This window comes from Pongo abelii, chromosome X, assembly GCF_028885655.2.
Source record: "Pongo abelii isolate AG06213 chromosome X, NHGRI_mPonAbe1-v2.0_pri, whole genome shotgun sequence".
Taxonomy (NCBI): Eukaryota; Metazoa; Chordata; class Mammalia; order Primates; family Hominidae; genus Pongo; species Pongo abelii.
In genome coordinates, this window is record NC_072008.2 from 57,500,899 (window position 1) to 57,517,248 (window position 16,350).

Below are 16,350 nucleotides of genomic sequence, written 5' to 3' on the forward strand. Positions count from 1 at the left end.
TTTGTTATAATTTCTGTTCTTTTACATTTATTAAGGAGAGCTTTACTTCCCATCAAAAAGTGGGCGAAGGATATGAACAGACACTTCTCAAAAGAAGACATTTATGCAGCCAAAAAACACATGAAAAAATGCTCACCATCACTGGCCATCAGAGAAATGCAAATCAAAACCACAATGAGATACCATCTCACACCAGTTAGAATGGCAATCATTAAAAAGTCAGGAAACAACAGGTGCTGGAGAGGATGTGGAGGAATAGGAACACTTTTACACTGTTGGTGGGACTGTAAACTAGTTCAACCCTTGTGGAAGTCAGTGTGGCGATTCCTCAGGGATCTAGAACTAGAAATTCCATTTGACCCAGCCATCCCATTACTGGGTATATACCCAAAGGACTATAAATCATGCTGCTGTAAAGACACATGCACACGTATGTTTATTGCGGCATTATTCACAATACCAAAGACTTGGAACCAACCCAAATGTCCAACAATGATAGACTGGATTAAGAAAATGTGGCACATATACACCATGGAATACTATGCAGCCATAAAAAAGGATGAGTTCGTGTCCTTTGTAGGGACATGGATGAAATTGGAAATCATCATTCTCAGTAAACTATCGCAAGAACAAAAAACCAAACACTGCATATTCTCACTCATAGGTGGGAATTGAACAATGAGAACACATGGACACAGGAAGGGGAACATCACACTTCGGGGACTGTTGTGGGGTGGGGGGAGGGGGGAGGGATAGCATTGGGAGATATACCTAATGCTAGATGACGAGTTGGTGGGTGCAGCGCACCAGCATGGCACATGTATACATATGTAACTTACCTGCACGTTGCGCACATGTACCATAGGCCTAAAGTATAATAATAATAATAATAATAATAATAATAATAAAAAAAAAAAGAGACGAATTGGAAGGCAGCACTCCCATTTATGAATGACAGCATCTTGATTGGGATACTATCCAATAATTGCTATAGTAAGCAATGCAGTCTTAATGTTACATTTGTAAAGAATATCACCACTCAATTTACAGTTTGTGTTTTTAATCCTTATGTCTTTTTGTCAGCTAAGAAGAACCAGCTGCAGGTAAACAGTATGCAATTGACCTGTAAATCTTGCCATTTGTATCACTGCATTAATCATAGCACATTGCAAACACATAATATCTCTACTTTGATTTTAGGTTGCATCCCTGGGCTATGGATTCCTGTTAATCTGTCTGAGCCTTGGGTTGCCACACTTGCCTTGCATTTTGTTGAAACTTCTTCTAACTCAGCTTACTCATCATGTCCGTAGAGACTTAGGCATGATAATTTTTGCTATTGTTTCCTTGGTCACACTAATAACTTCTGTTGTGATGTCCTCTGTAGCTTTGCATCGTTCTATTCAAACAGCTCAGTACAAGGAGAACTGCATGTGCACAGCCAACCAAGCGTGGCTACATTGAGTTACAAACTGAAGTGCCATTGTGGAAATCCATGTTTCTATGGTTAGGAGAACAAGTACAAAGCTTGCAGTTGCAGCAGCAATTGCATTGTCATTTTAACCACACTCGTATTTGTGTAACAAACTTAGAATATAAAAAAAGTGAGTATCCATCGGACCCTGTGAAAGCCCATTTGTAGGGAGCTTTCACATCCATCATCACCTTTGATATTGGTGAGTTACAAAACAAAATTCTTGATTTAAATAGGCGAACTCAAGAATTTCAGCCTTCTTTAGAAGACTGGACTGAATTCCAGCAAGGCTTGGAGAGCCTCAACCCTTGGACCTATCTAAGGTACCACATTAACATCTTATATGTAGTTCTTGGAATAATATTGTTTTGTCTCTGTCTTCTGTTCATAGTCTGTAAAATCGGATGGACCGCCAATCAGAAAATGGGTGCTGCCAAGCCTGGACTTACATTCTTTCTATTAATTTGTAAACACAAAGGGGGATATGTAGGGAGCCAAAGGCCCATGGGATGTGATCAACTCAGCATTCCACTGAAGGCTATATGATCAAACAGCAAACTGTTTATCATGAATACAGGATGTAGGCAAACTCACACTGCGCCTGCCACCAAAAAGTTTGCTCAGGGCCATCACTCCCTGGTGCCGGGCTCCTTGAAGTTATCTACTGGGAAATCTAGCACCTATCGTTTGAAGGATGCAGTCTCACAAGCCTGCTGTGAACCAAAAGGCTGAGTGACAATTACCTGACAATCACCCCCCCCTTCTCGTTATCTCTCTTACTTAATAAATTTGGAGGGCTGAAAAAGCTCAGGGCCCTTGTCCACTAGAGGCAAGGTGCCCGCTGACCCCTTCTTCCAAACATACTTTTGTCTTTTTCATTCCAACGTTTGCCCCCTTTGTTCAGTCCCCAAGGTCCGTGCACACTACAAATATCCCTGATAAACACAGATACAAAAATCCTTAACAAAACACTAGCTAATGGAATCCAACAGCATATTAAAAACATAATCCATCATGATAAAGTAAGTTTCATACAAGGGATGCAGGGATGGTTAAACATACGCAAGTCAATAAATGTGATACACCCCATAAACAGAATTAAAAACAAAAATCACATGATTATCTCAATAGATGCAGAAAAAGCATCTGACAAAAGCCAGCATCCCTTCATGATTAAAACTCTCAGCAAAATCAGCATACAAATGACATACCTCAATGTAATAAAAGCCATCTATGGCAAACTCACAGCCAACATAATACTGAACAGGGAAAAGTTGAAAGCATTTCCTCTGAGAACTAGAACAAGAAAAGTATGCCCACTCTCACCACTTATGCTCAACTTAGTACTGGAAGTCCTAGCCAGAGTAATCAGACAAGAGAAAGAAATAAAGGGCCTCCAAATCGGTAAAGTGGTAGTCAAACTGTAACTGTTTGCTGATGATATGATTATATACCTAGAAACCATAAAGACATCTCCAAAATGCTCCAGGAACTGATAAATGAATTCAGCAAAGTTTCAGGATACAAAATTAATGTACACAAATCAGTAGCTCTGCTATATGCCAACAGCGACCAAGCTGAGAATCAAATCAAGAACTCAACCCCTTTCACAATAGCCACAAAATAAATAAAATACTTACAAATATACATAACCAAGGAGGTGAAAGATCTCTACAAGGAAAACCACAAAACACTGCTGAAAGAAACCATAGATGACACAAACAAATGGAAACAAATCCCATGCTCATGGATGGGTAGAATCAACATTGTGAAAAAGAATACTGCCAAAAGAAATCTACAAATGTTATTGCAATTCTCATAAAAAAGCCACCATCATTCTTCACAGAACTAGAAAAGAAAATCCTAAAATTCACATGGAACCAAAAAAGAGCCTGCATAGCCAAACAAAGACTAAGCAAAAAGAACAAATCTGGAGGCATCACATTCCCCAACTTCAAACTATACTAGAAGTCCATAGTCACCAAAACAGCATGACACTGGTATAAAAACAGGCACATAGACAAATCTTAAAGAATAGAGGACCCAGAAATAAACCCAAATGCCTACAGCCAACTGATTTTCATCAAAGCAAACAAAAACATAAAGTGGGGAAAGGACACCCTATTCAACAAATGGTGCTGGCATAATTGGCAAGCCACAGGTGGGAGAATGAAACTAGATCCTCATCTCTCACCTTATACAAAAATCATCTCAAAATGGATCAAGGACTTAAATCCAAGACGTGAAACTGTAAAAATTCTAAACGATAACATCAGAAAAACTCTTCTAGGCATTGGCTTAGTCAAAGACTTCATGACCAAGAACCCAAAAGCAAATGAAACTAAAACAAAGATAAGTAAGTGGAACTTCATTAAGTTAAAGAGTTCTGCACAGCAAAAGGAACAGTCATCAGAATAAACAGACAACGGACAGAGTGGGAGGAAATCTTCAGAATCTATATATTCAAAAAGGACTAATATCCAGAATCTACAAGCAACTCAAACAACTTAGCAAGAAAAAACAAATAATCCCATCAAAAAGTGGGCTAAGGACATGAATAGACAATTCTCAAGAGAAGATACACAAATGGCCAACAAACATATAAAAATGCTCAACATCACTAATGATCAGGGAAATGCAAATCAAAACCACAATGCAATGCCACTTTACTCCTGTGAGAATGGTCATTATAAAAAAATTAAAAAATAATAGATGTTGGCATGGATGTGGTAAAAAGGGAACACTTCTACACTGCTAGTGGGAATGTAAACTAGTACAATCACTATGGAAAATAGTGTGGAGATTCCTTAAAAAATTAAAGTAGAACTAACATTCCATGCAGCAATCCCACTACTGGGTATCTACCGAGAGGAAAAAAAGTCATTTTACAAAAAAGTTATTTGCATGTGCATGTTCATAGCAGCACAATTCGCAATTGCCAAAATATGAAACCAGCCCAAACGCCCATCAATGAATGGATAAATAAACTGTGGTGTATATATACGATGGAATATTACTCTGCCATAAAAAGGAATGAATTAATGGAATTTGCAGCAACCTGGATGGAATTGGAGAACATCATTCTAAGTGAAGTAACTCAGGAATGGAAAACCAAACATTGTATGTTCTCATTCATAAGTGGGAGCTAAGCTATGGGGATGCAAAGGCATAAGAATGATACAATGGACTTTGGGGACTTGGGGGAAAGGGTTGGAGTGGGGCATAAAGGATAAAATACTACAAATTGGGTTCAGTGTTTACTGCTTGGGTGATGGGTGCACCAAAATCTCACAAATCACCACTAAAGAACTTACTCGTGTAACCAAATACTACCTGTTCCCCCAAAACCTATGAAAATAAAAAAATTATAAAAAAATTAAAAGTCACACTTTGGGTCACCTAGAAAAATCAAATATTGGGGACATATAAACCATGCAATACTCCATAGCCATAAAAAGGAATGAGGTCACGTCCTTTGTATCAATGTGGATTGAGCTGGAGGCCATTATCCTAAGCAAGCTAATGTAGGAACAGAAAACCAAATACTACATGTTCTCCCTTATAAGTGGGAGCTAAACATTGAGTAGAGATGGACACAAAGAAGAGAACCATAGACACTGTGGCATACTTGAGGGTGGAGGGTAAGAGGAGGGAGAGGATTGAAAAATTACCTATTCAGTACTATGCTTATTACCTGGGTGATGAAATAATTTGCGCACCAAACCCCTATGACATATAGTTTACCTATATTACAAACTTACACATATGCTTCTGAACCTAAAATAAAAGTTAAAAAAAAAACACAAAAGCATGAGCCACAAATAAAAAAAAAAGATTAATTCAGCTTCATCAAAATTAGAACCGCTTATGCTTGAAAGCACACTCTCAAGAAACTGAAAGGTAAACCCATAGATAGGGAGAAAGTATTTGCCTCTTATGTATCTGATATGGGACTTGTATAAAATATATATAAAGAATTCTTATAATTCAACAAAAATAGGCAAATCATCTGAACAGATATTTCTCCAAGGAAGATATACAAATAGCCAATAAGTTCAGAACATTTTGCTTGGCATCATTAGTCATCAGGGAAATTCAAAGTAAAACACAATAAGGTAACACATCAGACACACTAAAATGGTAAGAACATAAAAGTCTAATAACAATTGTTGAACATTTAAAGAAATTGGACTCTTCATATACTGCATGTGGGAATGTAAATTTTCAGTCACTTTGATAAACACTCTGGAATTCCTCAAACAGAGATAGAATTACCATATGGTCCAGCAATTTCTCCCTTGGTATAAACCTAAAAGAAATAAAAAAATACCTAAATAAAAACATTTACATAAATATTTATAGCAGCATTAGTCATAATTGTCCAAAGGTGAATACAACCCAAATATCTATCAAGGGATAAATGAACGAACAAAATTTTATATATCCATATGCTCAGCCATAAAAATGAATGATGAGCATGCTACAAATATGGATAAATTTTGAAAACATCATGCTAATTGAAAGAAGCCCGTCACACAGGACCAAATATTATTTGATTCCATTTACATAAAATGTTCACAATAGGCAGATATATAGGAACAAAAAGTAAATTAGTGGTTGCTTAGGGCAGGAAGGATGGGAGCATTGGGGAAATGATAGCTAAAGTTTAGGGATTCCTTTATGAGGTAATGAAAATGTTCTAAATTTACTGTGACAATGGTTAATTGTATACTTTAAATTAGTGAATCATATTCTATGTGAATTACATCTTAATAAAGCTATTTTTAAAATATCTGGTGCTTCTGTATGGTAGGAAGCATGGACAGTCCGTGAATACCTTCACTATTAAGCCATTGTTGAATGGCTTTTGTGATGCAAGATGCACCATTTCCAACTGCAAATGGTCCAGGAAAATAAAAACATGACACATGGTTTCTTCAGGGACCATAATGTTGTGTCAGTGCTGGATCATTGGATCGGAACAGCAGCACTATTAATCTGAAAAACGGTCAACAGTGGTAAGGCACAACCAATAACTCATAGAGGAGATAAAAAATTCATTGTCATCAAGGTGCCAAGTACAGTGGTGTCAGGAGCAAAACTTTATGCAATGTGGCCACTCTCACTGGCAGATAAGATTTGGAAGGCCAGAATTCTGGCATGCAATGGTAGCCTCCACAACAGAAACAGTCCTGTACTTTGATTCTATTTATGAAGGTGGATGTGTTGCTAAACCCAGTAGAATTATGGATTCAGTTAGAAATTGAAGCAACTTTAGTGGTTCATGCTCATTCTGGAGCTTGATTTCAGTGTCATCAGATAATGGTCTCTTATGTGGTCATCATCTACATGAGTAAATCAGATACATTAAGCAGGAGCAGCAGCAGTAGCAACAATTTGTTTCTTTAGTTACAGGCCCAAAGACAGGTGTCTTTAGTCTGCAATTTTGTAGTTTTCCAAGTGGCAACTCAAGCAAGTAGGTCATTGTCAATTTCCTATGAGTCAGTAAAAGTATAACAAACTTCATCTAGGGGAGTATAACCCAGATTTATGAAAATGGCTTTGCGTTCTGGCCACTGAGGAGAGCATCCATATCTTTCAGTTTTGCATAGCTAGCAGTAAGATTGAACATATGCAGCAGCCCAGTGGACACCAGCAGGTTTCAGCTTATCGAAACCGTCAGTGAACCAGGCCCACACATTTAGTTGAACCTATGTGAGTCAAGGGCCTCATTTAGCCAGCTGCTTTACTTCAGGTAGAGAGTAGGGAATAGAGTTTCCTTGAAAGGGGTAATAGCCACTTTTTCAGGTAAAGCCTATATGCCACTGGGGTGAGGCCAAGTAAGTTTTTTAATATGCAATTTACCTTTCACAAGCAAGGCCTGCTGAGCTCTTCTCACCATTGGAGGTATTAAGTTGAAATTGATCAACCTCAAACAGGAATGTCAGGCTGGAGAGGTGCAAGGCTGACCTCCATGGTTCAGGTGTTCAGTTCTGAAATGAGCCCAGTAGCAAAATGTATTAGTCAGTTCTCATGCTGCTATGAAGAAATACCCAAGTCTGGGTAATTTATAAAGAAAAGAGGTTTAATTGACTCAGTTCCACATGGCTGGGAAAGCCTCAGGAAACTTACGATACTGGTGGAAGGGGAAGGGGAAGAAAGGTACCTTCTTCACAGGGTGGCAGGAAGAAGAAGTGCAAGCAGGGGAAATGCCAGACGCTTATAAAACCATCAGATCTCAAGAGACTCACTCATTATCCCAATAACAGCATGGGGGGAACCACCCCCAGGATTCAGTTACCTCCACCTGGTCCCGCCCTTGACACGTGGGGATTACGGGGATTACAATTCAAGGTGAGATTCGGGTGGGGACACAAAGCCAAAACATATCACAGATAATAAGCTGCTTTTCAAAAGTGGTGTATCTGGTAGTCTTGTCAGGAAGAAGAGGAGTCCAAAACCCCAAGACATATCTCCAGGTGAAGACGGCTTCCCTTTTCCAGAGACAGCAATTGGAAAATCATCAGTTACAGATACTTATATAGCTCAAAGGTATCATTAAAATTGTAGGGCTCCAAAGGTAGAGAACATGACACAACTTACTGGACTGTTTCCATGGCAGAAATTCGTTTCAGGCTTTACTCAAAAGATGCTGATTTGTGGGTTAGCTAATATAAAGGACCAAGCAGAATGTCCAAGCAATCACAAAGCATTTCCAATATCCAAAGAATCTAGTTAGGTGCTGAAACTCCTTTTTGGTGGTGGGGGTGCTGAAGAGACAGTTTTTCTTTGCCTGAGATTTTATTGTGAATTTGCCTACATACTTCCAGGAAACATTACTGGCAAGCAAGAGACATTACTGGCCAACAACATTACTCCTGAATTTTGCTGGTGATTTTCAATATTAATCCTGATTTTTTTGGAGACTTTCAGTCATTCTTCCTAGAGGACGTGTGATAATACCACAGCTATGTAGGGCTATTGAGACTGAGGCTTCTGACTGCCAACCATCAGGATGTCATGTATAGTGAAACTTTTGGAAATCTGAATGAAGAAGAACTTGCACCAAATTCTAACCTATTCAATTTTGGCAAATGGCACTGGAGTTTAGGTAACACTGGCGGAGTACAACAAACATGTATTAGAGGCCTTGTCACATGAATGTGAACAGATCTTAATCCTCAGATGGTAGTATGGGAAAGAAAGTGTTGTCAATGTTTAAAACAGTGTACCATGTTCTATTAGTCTGTATAGTAGATTCAGATAGAGTCAAGATGTATGCAACAGCTGGGGCCACTGGAGAAATAACTGAATTTATTTGAAAATATTCCGCTATCAACGTTCAGCTCCGGTTAGATTTTGCAATGGGCATACAAGGCTGTTCTGTAAAGATCCTGCATCTCTTACTACTGCCTCCTATAGGTATTAATATTTATTCAGGGCACAGATTTTCTTTTTCCTTCCTAGAATTCTATACTTTGTGCTGGATCACCCAGGGAGAGATAGGAAAGCTGGTGACAGATAAATTTGTGTGTCCCACTCGTACTTATCTGTGTATGGTGAAATTTCATCTGCCACCTATGAAACAGGGAAATACAAGCATCAGTTCCCAGTGATATTCAGATGTGAAGGTTGCAGCATCAGTATGCAGAATTGGCCTAAAAAGTTTTGTTCACAAGGTCATATTGGCTTCTTTCTTTCTCCTGCTGTAAACCTGGCCAAACCCTGTTACCTAATTTCAGATGCTTTCTCCTTCCAGGAGTTCAGTAGAAGAGTTTACTTGGGCATCCATATCTAACAGAGCTACAAAAGCTTGATTCTTTCTCTCAAGAAAATTCTCCAACCTACTAAGATGGATGCATATGGAATTTGATCTCCATTAAGCACAGAGATCACTTGCCCCATTTCTAATGATTTTTCTCCTTATAGCAGCTGTGCCTGACAAAGTAGAGACAGAGCTGCACCGTACCATTAGCAAGGCTTAGCATTTACTTTCAATTCTGTGTGGTATAATGGCTGCCTGTGTCTCATAACATTAAGCTTCCAATGTTTTTGGCTGACTCAATTCTCAATATCAGGCAACAAAGTCCTACATAATAGCTAGGGGAGTTATCCAGAGGGGCAAATCTGATAACAATTTATCAGTGAGTCTCTGGGTCGGTTTCTCATTCTCTAGAGGTCACTTTATCAGTATTTTATACCCAATCTAGGCATTGAGTATAGAGCCCAACTTGTCATCTATGGTTTTCACTGGGAATTTGTTTCTCTTAAGAAAATCTTCAAAAGAAGACCAGAAAATGTGGTGTTGTACTTGACTCATATTTATCTTCCACTGCACAGCGTTATCAAATAGGAAAACATGCAGGGTATACCTGAAAACAGTCAGATCCAACTAATTTTACTACCATCAGGATACTGAAACCCACTATTATCTGTAATCTACATAATTGGAATAGCCTACTAATTATTCTCCCTTTATTCATCATATACTAATAAAAACTATTCTGAAAGTTGTCAGAGTGATCCTGTAAAACTAAGACAAATCTTGTCTCCCCTCCACTATAAATACATGGATGGCTCTGTATCACATTCAATGTAAAAGCCAAATTGCATTTTGGAACCTACAGGGCTACAAGCTGTCTGCCTCTCTCTCTCATCCCCATTACATCTCTGAAACCACCTCCTGCTTTTCTCTGCCTTGCTCACTCAGCTCCAGACATGATAGCATCTTCCTTGCTCCTCAAACATGCCAGGCCCAAACCTGTCTTGGGGCCTCAGCACGTGCTGTCCCTCCATCTGGAATGCTCCTTCCCCAGACAGCTACAGGGTCAGTTCTCCCATTGCCTTCAGAGTAGACTCAAAAGCCACGTTCTCAGTGAGGCCTTCCCTGGACACCTTGTCTATCTAGTTTCAGCCTCCCTCCTGAAATTTTCTATCCCAATTCCTTGCTTTATGTTTTTCTATTTAACACTAGACACTATGAAAATACATTATAATTGCTTATTTATTTTGGTTACTGTCTGTCCCCCACACTAAAATGAAAGCTCCATGAGGATAAGAATTTTAGTTTGCTTTTTTTGTTCATTATTACATCATCAGTATCTGTGTCTCGAAGAGTACCTGGCAGAGAGCCCACCTGAAGTAAGTATTTGTGGGGTAAAGATAAAACAAGTAAATTAAAAAGCAAATGGGATCAAAGCAAGTCAAAGGGACAGTTTTTCCAGGGTGTAGCCCCAGTTACAAGTGCAACGCTTCCAGGGAACAACTGTGCATTTTATGAGAGTGAAGCAGGCCAGCTGGGGGTGTGGCCAACTGGAGAGGGTATTCGGAGTCTAAACTGGACTGAGACCTACCTAAGGCCCAGCTGCATGTATCCTTTTTGGAATGAGGGCCCTAATCCTCATGTTTTTGTTGTTGTTGTCGTTCTGTTTCAATTTCAGGAGATGCCAGAGACATAAATTTTCATTGTGTGAAATCTATCAAATGTCTAAAGTACCTAATTAAAAACAGAAAACAATAAAAACACAAAGATGAAAAAAACCTGGCAGCTGACTGAGACTGGTTCCTGGGCACCTTGCTGGATTTTGTTGGACGAAATTGTGTGATGTATACAAGAAAATTAATCCTTGCTACGGTGAGGTAGGCTTGCCTTGTGTAATTCTTGAGGCAGTCAGCCTCAGGTCATGTTGGGTGGAGAGAATAAACTCTATTTACCACCTTCTCTCAACTCCTGGCAGCTCCTTGCATCTCCCACTATGCATGGAGTTAGGGTAACCTGGGCAGCAGGGAGTCACCAGCACTCTTTCTTGGGGTCAGAGGTATAATTTAGTGAACGGTGTTGTTGCAGAAAGCAGTGAGAGGGTTTTCAGATGGGCTACAGGAGAAAGACTTGGGAAAGGCAAGGAGGAGAGGAAGAGAAAGACACAGATCTATCTTTGCATCAGACACCATAGTTCTGAGGGACTTTTTGTGGGTTGCTGCTCCCTCTCCCCACCAACCTTGACCCTTTCTTGTGACACTATACAGCTGAATGAGTTAGTTATACTAAGTCACAACTCCCAGCCCAACTGCCCCATGGCATCTGCCTCACCTGGAAACAAAGAGCTGACCAGAATTCCATCACAGGTCTCTGTGAGCTGGGGTAGGCAAGACTGGCCAACAGGTGCCTGTGAGGGGTCTGCAGACACCAGCTTTGTGGGGAAGGTCTAACCAGAATGTGGATTCTTGTGACAGCAGGCCTCTTTTAGTGGATTATTTGTCGGAACCACCTGTGGTTTCAGGCAGCTGCTGAAAGAAGCGTGGACAGTCAGGCACTCCCCATAACCTAGAGAGAACACTAGGCTCAATCTTCTGATGCCCCTTGTCTCTAGATAGAAAACAAACATTCCAGCAGAAGGAACCAGTGTGATGAGACTGCTGTACCTGAGTTCAGTAAGGTTCCATTTTTTTTCTGGATAAAGTACTTTCCAAATGCAAGATGGCACATCTCTTAAGTTCTGACCCACTAACCCATCCTCTACCAAGATTGTTTATCTAGCACAGGACAAATGTGAGGAGGCAGCCCACAGCCCAGCACATGTGGGGCACCATGTTAGTGTGTTTAGGCTGAGGGTTGGGGTTCTGCTGGGTAGGAGCATCCTGAACTCCCTGAAACAGGAAAAGCCTTATGGGTATAAATTTTGCTCCTGATTAACCTTACTGAGTCATCCTTGTCAGAATGCCCTTCTAGGGAACCTCCAATGTATCTGGCATCTTTGACAGATGCCACTTCCTTTGTGCATAGAGCCAGGAAGAGCAATGTGGACACTACCAGAAGTCCAACATTTTCCTGGGCCTTCCAATCTCTCATGGGCCCCACACCCCACAACTCTTTTCCTGTATTCCCAATCCCTCTGTCAGTCTTCCTTCTTTGAACTCCTCCTTCCTCAGTGGCCCTCTTCTTCTAACCTCTCCAACACTCTAACCCACATAGCCTCTTCCATTGAGTATCCTTTATCCTGTCCACAGACCCTGTCAGTTTGATCCTTCTCCTCTTTACTCTGGACCTCTTCTAAGCTTCTTTGTGTTCCTCTCTACTCAACTTATTCTGTGTATTTTCCTCTAAGCCACAAACTCTCTGAGAGCTGTTCCTTCCTTTCATGCCCCATTCACCAAACACACCCGATCTTTTCAACAAGACAAAGGGCTTACACACAGCATGTCATGTACACACAAGTTTGTATTTCTTAGAGCAAAACAACAGTTAATGCTGGCAAAGATGTTGAGTTATCAGGGATTCCATAAGCTTTCAATACACTGAAAGGCAACATTTTTTGCATGTCTACAAATTATACATTTGTTTCCACACATGTGCCAAATTTTACCCTAACAATTAGGACTTTTTCACCAAATCATAGACATAGATATGGAAATCATCATCAAACTTGATGAAATACACAGAGGGTTTGGCTTCTACTTGGTGAATGACCATGCCGATCCTTTTGGAGCCATCTTCTTTGGTGTATTCCACATGCTTACCTATTAGGCCATCAACAACTCCTCCTGGCTCCCTCTCTGTTGGAGGAGACTCACTGGATTCTGGCATGATGCGGAGGTCACCTTCCTTATAATCATCTAGAAGCTGGTACATGTACAAGACAGGATCTTTCTCATAGGTAATATAAAACCAGGCTTTCATGATAGGTGCTTGAGCTAAGACCATCCCCCTCCATTCATCCTTAGAACCATGCTCTCCCTCAAACATGTGTTCCACTGCTTTGCCAATTATGGTATTTGCAAGGTTGGCATCACTAATGTGAGATGATGCCACCCTGTCAGAAAGAATTTTAAGAGACAAAACCCTTTCATCTCTGTGAAGTTCCAGTCCATAGACACAGTCAATTCCATCATATTTCACCAGATAAAGAGAGGGATTTATAGGCACCTGATCCAGAACGGTTCCTTTCCACTGGGTGATGGGCTCATCCCCTTCCTTCCATCCATGAGAAATTCTGCAGCCCACGATGTTCCTGCGGGGCTGGGATGAAGGTCTGCCTCTCTGCTTCTTTTGGGAGACTTTTTTCTTTGTCATGTTTGCAGACCCAGTGGCCCGTCCTGCAGTTGCCCTGGTTTGTTGCCCTTCGGCTTCCTGTGCGTTGGGGGTCTTCATGCCTGCTGGGGGAGGAGAGAGGATAGAGAGACATATCCAGTGTGCCACAAGGCAAACTTTTCCGTATAGCCATGTCTGGATGTACTCTGCGCTAGTGCCTAAGTTTCCCCTAGGAGCCTGGAAGTAATGCTGGAAATCCTGGCTGCATGCCTGCAGTGCTCTGCCTCTTAAGTTCCTTTGGGCTGTGGGGAAAGGCTGGAGTGTTGTAGTAGAGCTGTCTGGGGTTCGGAACTCTGCAGAAGTGGCTGGGCCTCCTCCTAGCTCAGAGCCCACTGCCCTCCCGGAACCCCTTGCTGCCACTGGCGTCCACTCCCAATCCCCTTGCAAAGCGGCCTTGACCGGCACCCACTGCCCTCCTTCCCTGAGCGTCCCAGCTGCTGTCCACAACACACCCTGCCTACCCTAACCACTTCCCTGGTACCCACCGCCCTTACTTCCCGGCGCTCACCTTCAAATCCTTGTCTGGCTCCCGTTCCTACCCCCTTTCCCTGTTGTCCACCGCACTCCCCCACCCCACCCTTTCCTGGCGCCCACCTCCACCCCATGTCTCCTGCTGGATTCCTTCCCATCCCCCTCTCCATTCTGGCGCCCACTAATGGCCTTGCCCTGCCTGGCGTCCACCGCCGCGGATCACGGGCCTCACGTGCCCAAATTGGACACCTCGCTGCTGCCTCCGCTATGAGCCTGTGGCGAAGGAGGGTCAGCAGGCGACCGGCCGAGTGAATGCTTGCAAGAGCTGGGAGGGTAGGATCCGTAGATGAAGAGCGTGTCTAGGAGGGCGGCAAGGCAGGCAAAGAGGACGGCAGTGGCGTCCCCACCGCTTGGCTCGCTAGCCCTCCGCCTCCCTGCTGGCGGTGGCGGTCCCTGAGCCACATCGGGATTCCACCAGTCCCTGCTGTCGCCGCGGCAGTCTCCTCCCTCTTTCCGTAGCGCAGCTTCCTGCCCAGAGAAAGGCCTCCTCTTCCTGTCAAACACCCGGCTCTCCTCTCCACCAGGCTCACACGCCCACCACGCAGCCTGTAGCCCTGGCGGAGCTATAGGCTCTGACTCCGCCTTTTTCCAAATCCGGAGTAGTTCCTGCTACAGTCGTGCTTGGAACCCTGTGGCCCCTTCCTCACCCGTTTCAGGGCCACTTAGTTCCCACCTCCACCTTCTTAGTCCGCCTGCCCTATCTGCTTTCCATCTTCTTGGAATTCGCCTTGCCGCCGCCCCGCGCCCACCCTCGCCCCCGCCCCGTCCCGTGCCCTTATGGATTTATTCTGTACACGTAAATATGTCTTTCCTCTTTTTGAAAGGATTTGGAGTCGGAACAGAGAAATTCACTATGGTAAGTCTGCCATTTTGACCCAGTCTCTACCTAATTTTTCCTGACTGATATTTCCTGGCTTTTTTGTTTTTGTTTTTGAGGGATTTTTTTTCCTTTTCTTTATTACAAGATAATTGCATGTACAATGTGAACACTATCTACATTTTAGGAAATTAATATTAAAAGGAAAATCATCAACTGCAGTCCCATCTCCCATTTTTGAGGACCTCACAGCAAAATATTAATGCTCATAGCTTTTTTTCCCTTTTTCCTAAACTTTTGCAAAACTGGGATTTGTTTTTTATCTGCAATTCATGTCTATTAATTTTTCCAGGAAATTAGATGTTTTCTAATCGATTTTTTCATTCAACAAATATTTATTGAGCACCTGTTACATATCTTGCACTTGGTCCGTAAAACTCAATTTTAAAGTGATTTATAATTTGGCTTTTCTCCCAGTACTGGACATTTGACATAATATTTCTACAGTAACCAGTAATCAGATCTATGTATCGGAATAGAAAGCTTTGAAAAAAAAAACTTTATAAGAAATAATTAGATAAAGTTATAGTTTTATAAATCAGTTGAGAAACATTGGGTATTCTTTAAGGAATGTTGAAATGATTCTTTAAATATTTTGGGAAAGGTTGTATACTAATGTAGTACCAATGTCAATATTTGATTTATTAAAAGGTAAAAAGCAGCAAAATAAAATTGAGCAGAAAGCAAATGAACCAACCAAAAACTGTAAACAAAACAATGCTTAATGGTATCTTTCTTATTCAGATACTTATGGTATTTGAATGAGGGGATGAGTCGGATGTTAACAGAACAACTACACTTAATAAAATAACATCTACAAGGAAAAATAGAAGGAATAATAATCTTGATTCAACAATCAAAGTATGAAACAACATTAAAATATTACTTAGTTTCATTGATCATGAAAAAAGAGCTTCATATCTAGTGCTGATGCAAGTTAAAGTTTATACAATTTTTATGGGAAGCAATTTGCAGATATGTTGTAGTTTCAGTGAGGGCTTTTTTATTTTTTATTTTTATTTTTATTTTTGTAAATTATATTTTAAGTTCTAGGGTACATGTGCACAATGTGCAGGTTTGTTACATATGTATACATGTGTCATGTTGGTGAGCTGCACCCATTAACTCGTCATTTATATTAGGTATAGCTCCTAATGCTATCCCTCCCCCCTCCCCCCACCCCACAACAGGCCCCAGTGTGTGATGTTCCCCTTTCTGTGTCCAAGTGTTCTCATTGTTCAATTCCCACCTATGAGCGAGAACATGCGGTGTTTGGTTTTTTCTCCTTGCAATAGTTTGCTGAGAATGATGGTTTCCAGCTTCATTCATGTCCCTACAAAGGACATGAACTCATCATTTTTTATGGCTGCATAGTATTCC

The 16,350-nt window shown here is 41.2% G+C and overlaps 2 protein-coding genes across 11 annotated transcripts in view; one reads left to right on the top strand and one right to left on the bottom strand.

Moving 5' to 3' along the window:
- Positions 1-12,674: 12,674 nt before the first annotated feature.
- SPIN2B (spindlin family member 2B) lies at positions 12,675-14,813 on the bottom strand. Of its 10 annotated transcripts, none has more exons than XM_009234920.4 (3): positions 14,283-14,776; positions 13,398-13,624; positions 12,675-13,094 (listed from the first exon to the last, which is right to left on the bottom strand). In XM_009234920.4, the coding sequence occupies exons 2-3, from the start codon at positions 13,620-13,622 to the stop codon at positions 12,846-12,848; spliced, it is 474 nt and encodes a 157-aa protein (XP_009233195.1). In that variant the 5' UTR covers positions 13,623-13,624; positions 14,283-14,776; the 3' UTR covers positions 12,675-12,845.
- Positions 14,814-14,930: 117 nt separating this feature from the next.
- Positions 14,931-16,350, top strand: part of FAAH2 (fatty acid amide hydrolase 2) — a 283,151-nt gene continuing 281,731 nt past the window's right edge. Inside the window, exon 1 of the mRNA XM_054544652.2 lies at positions 14,931-14,949. The gene's annotated coding sequence lies outside the window, so the exon portion shown is untranslated. The remainder of the gene's footprint in view (positions 14,950-16,350) is intronic.

Excerpts from the sequence above, each read along its gene's own strand:
- SPIN2B (XM_009234912.4), bottom strand. The coding sequence starts at position 13,622 with ATGAAGACCCCCAACGCACAGGAAGCCGAAGGGCAACAAACCAGGGCA.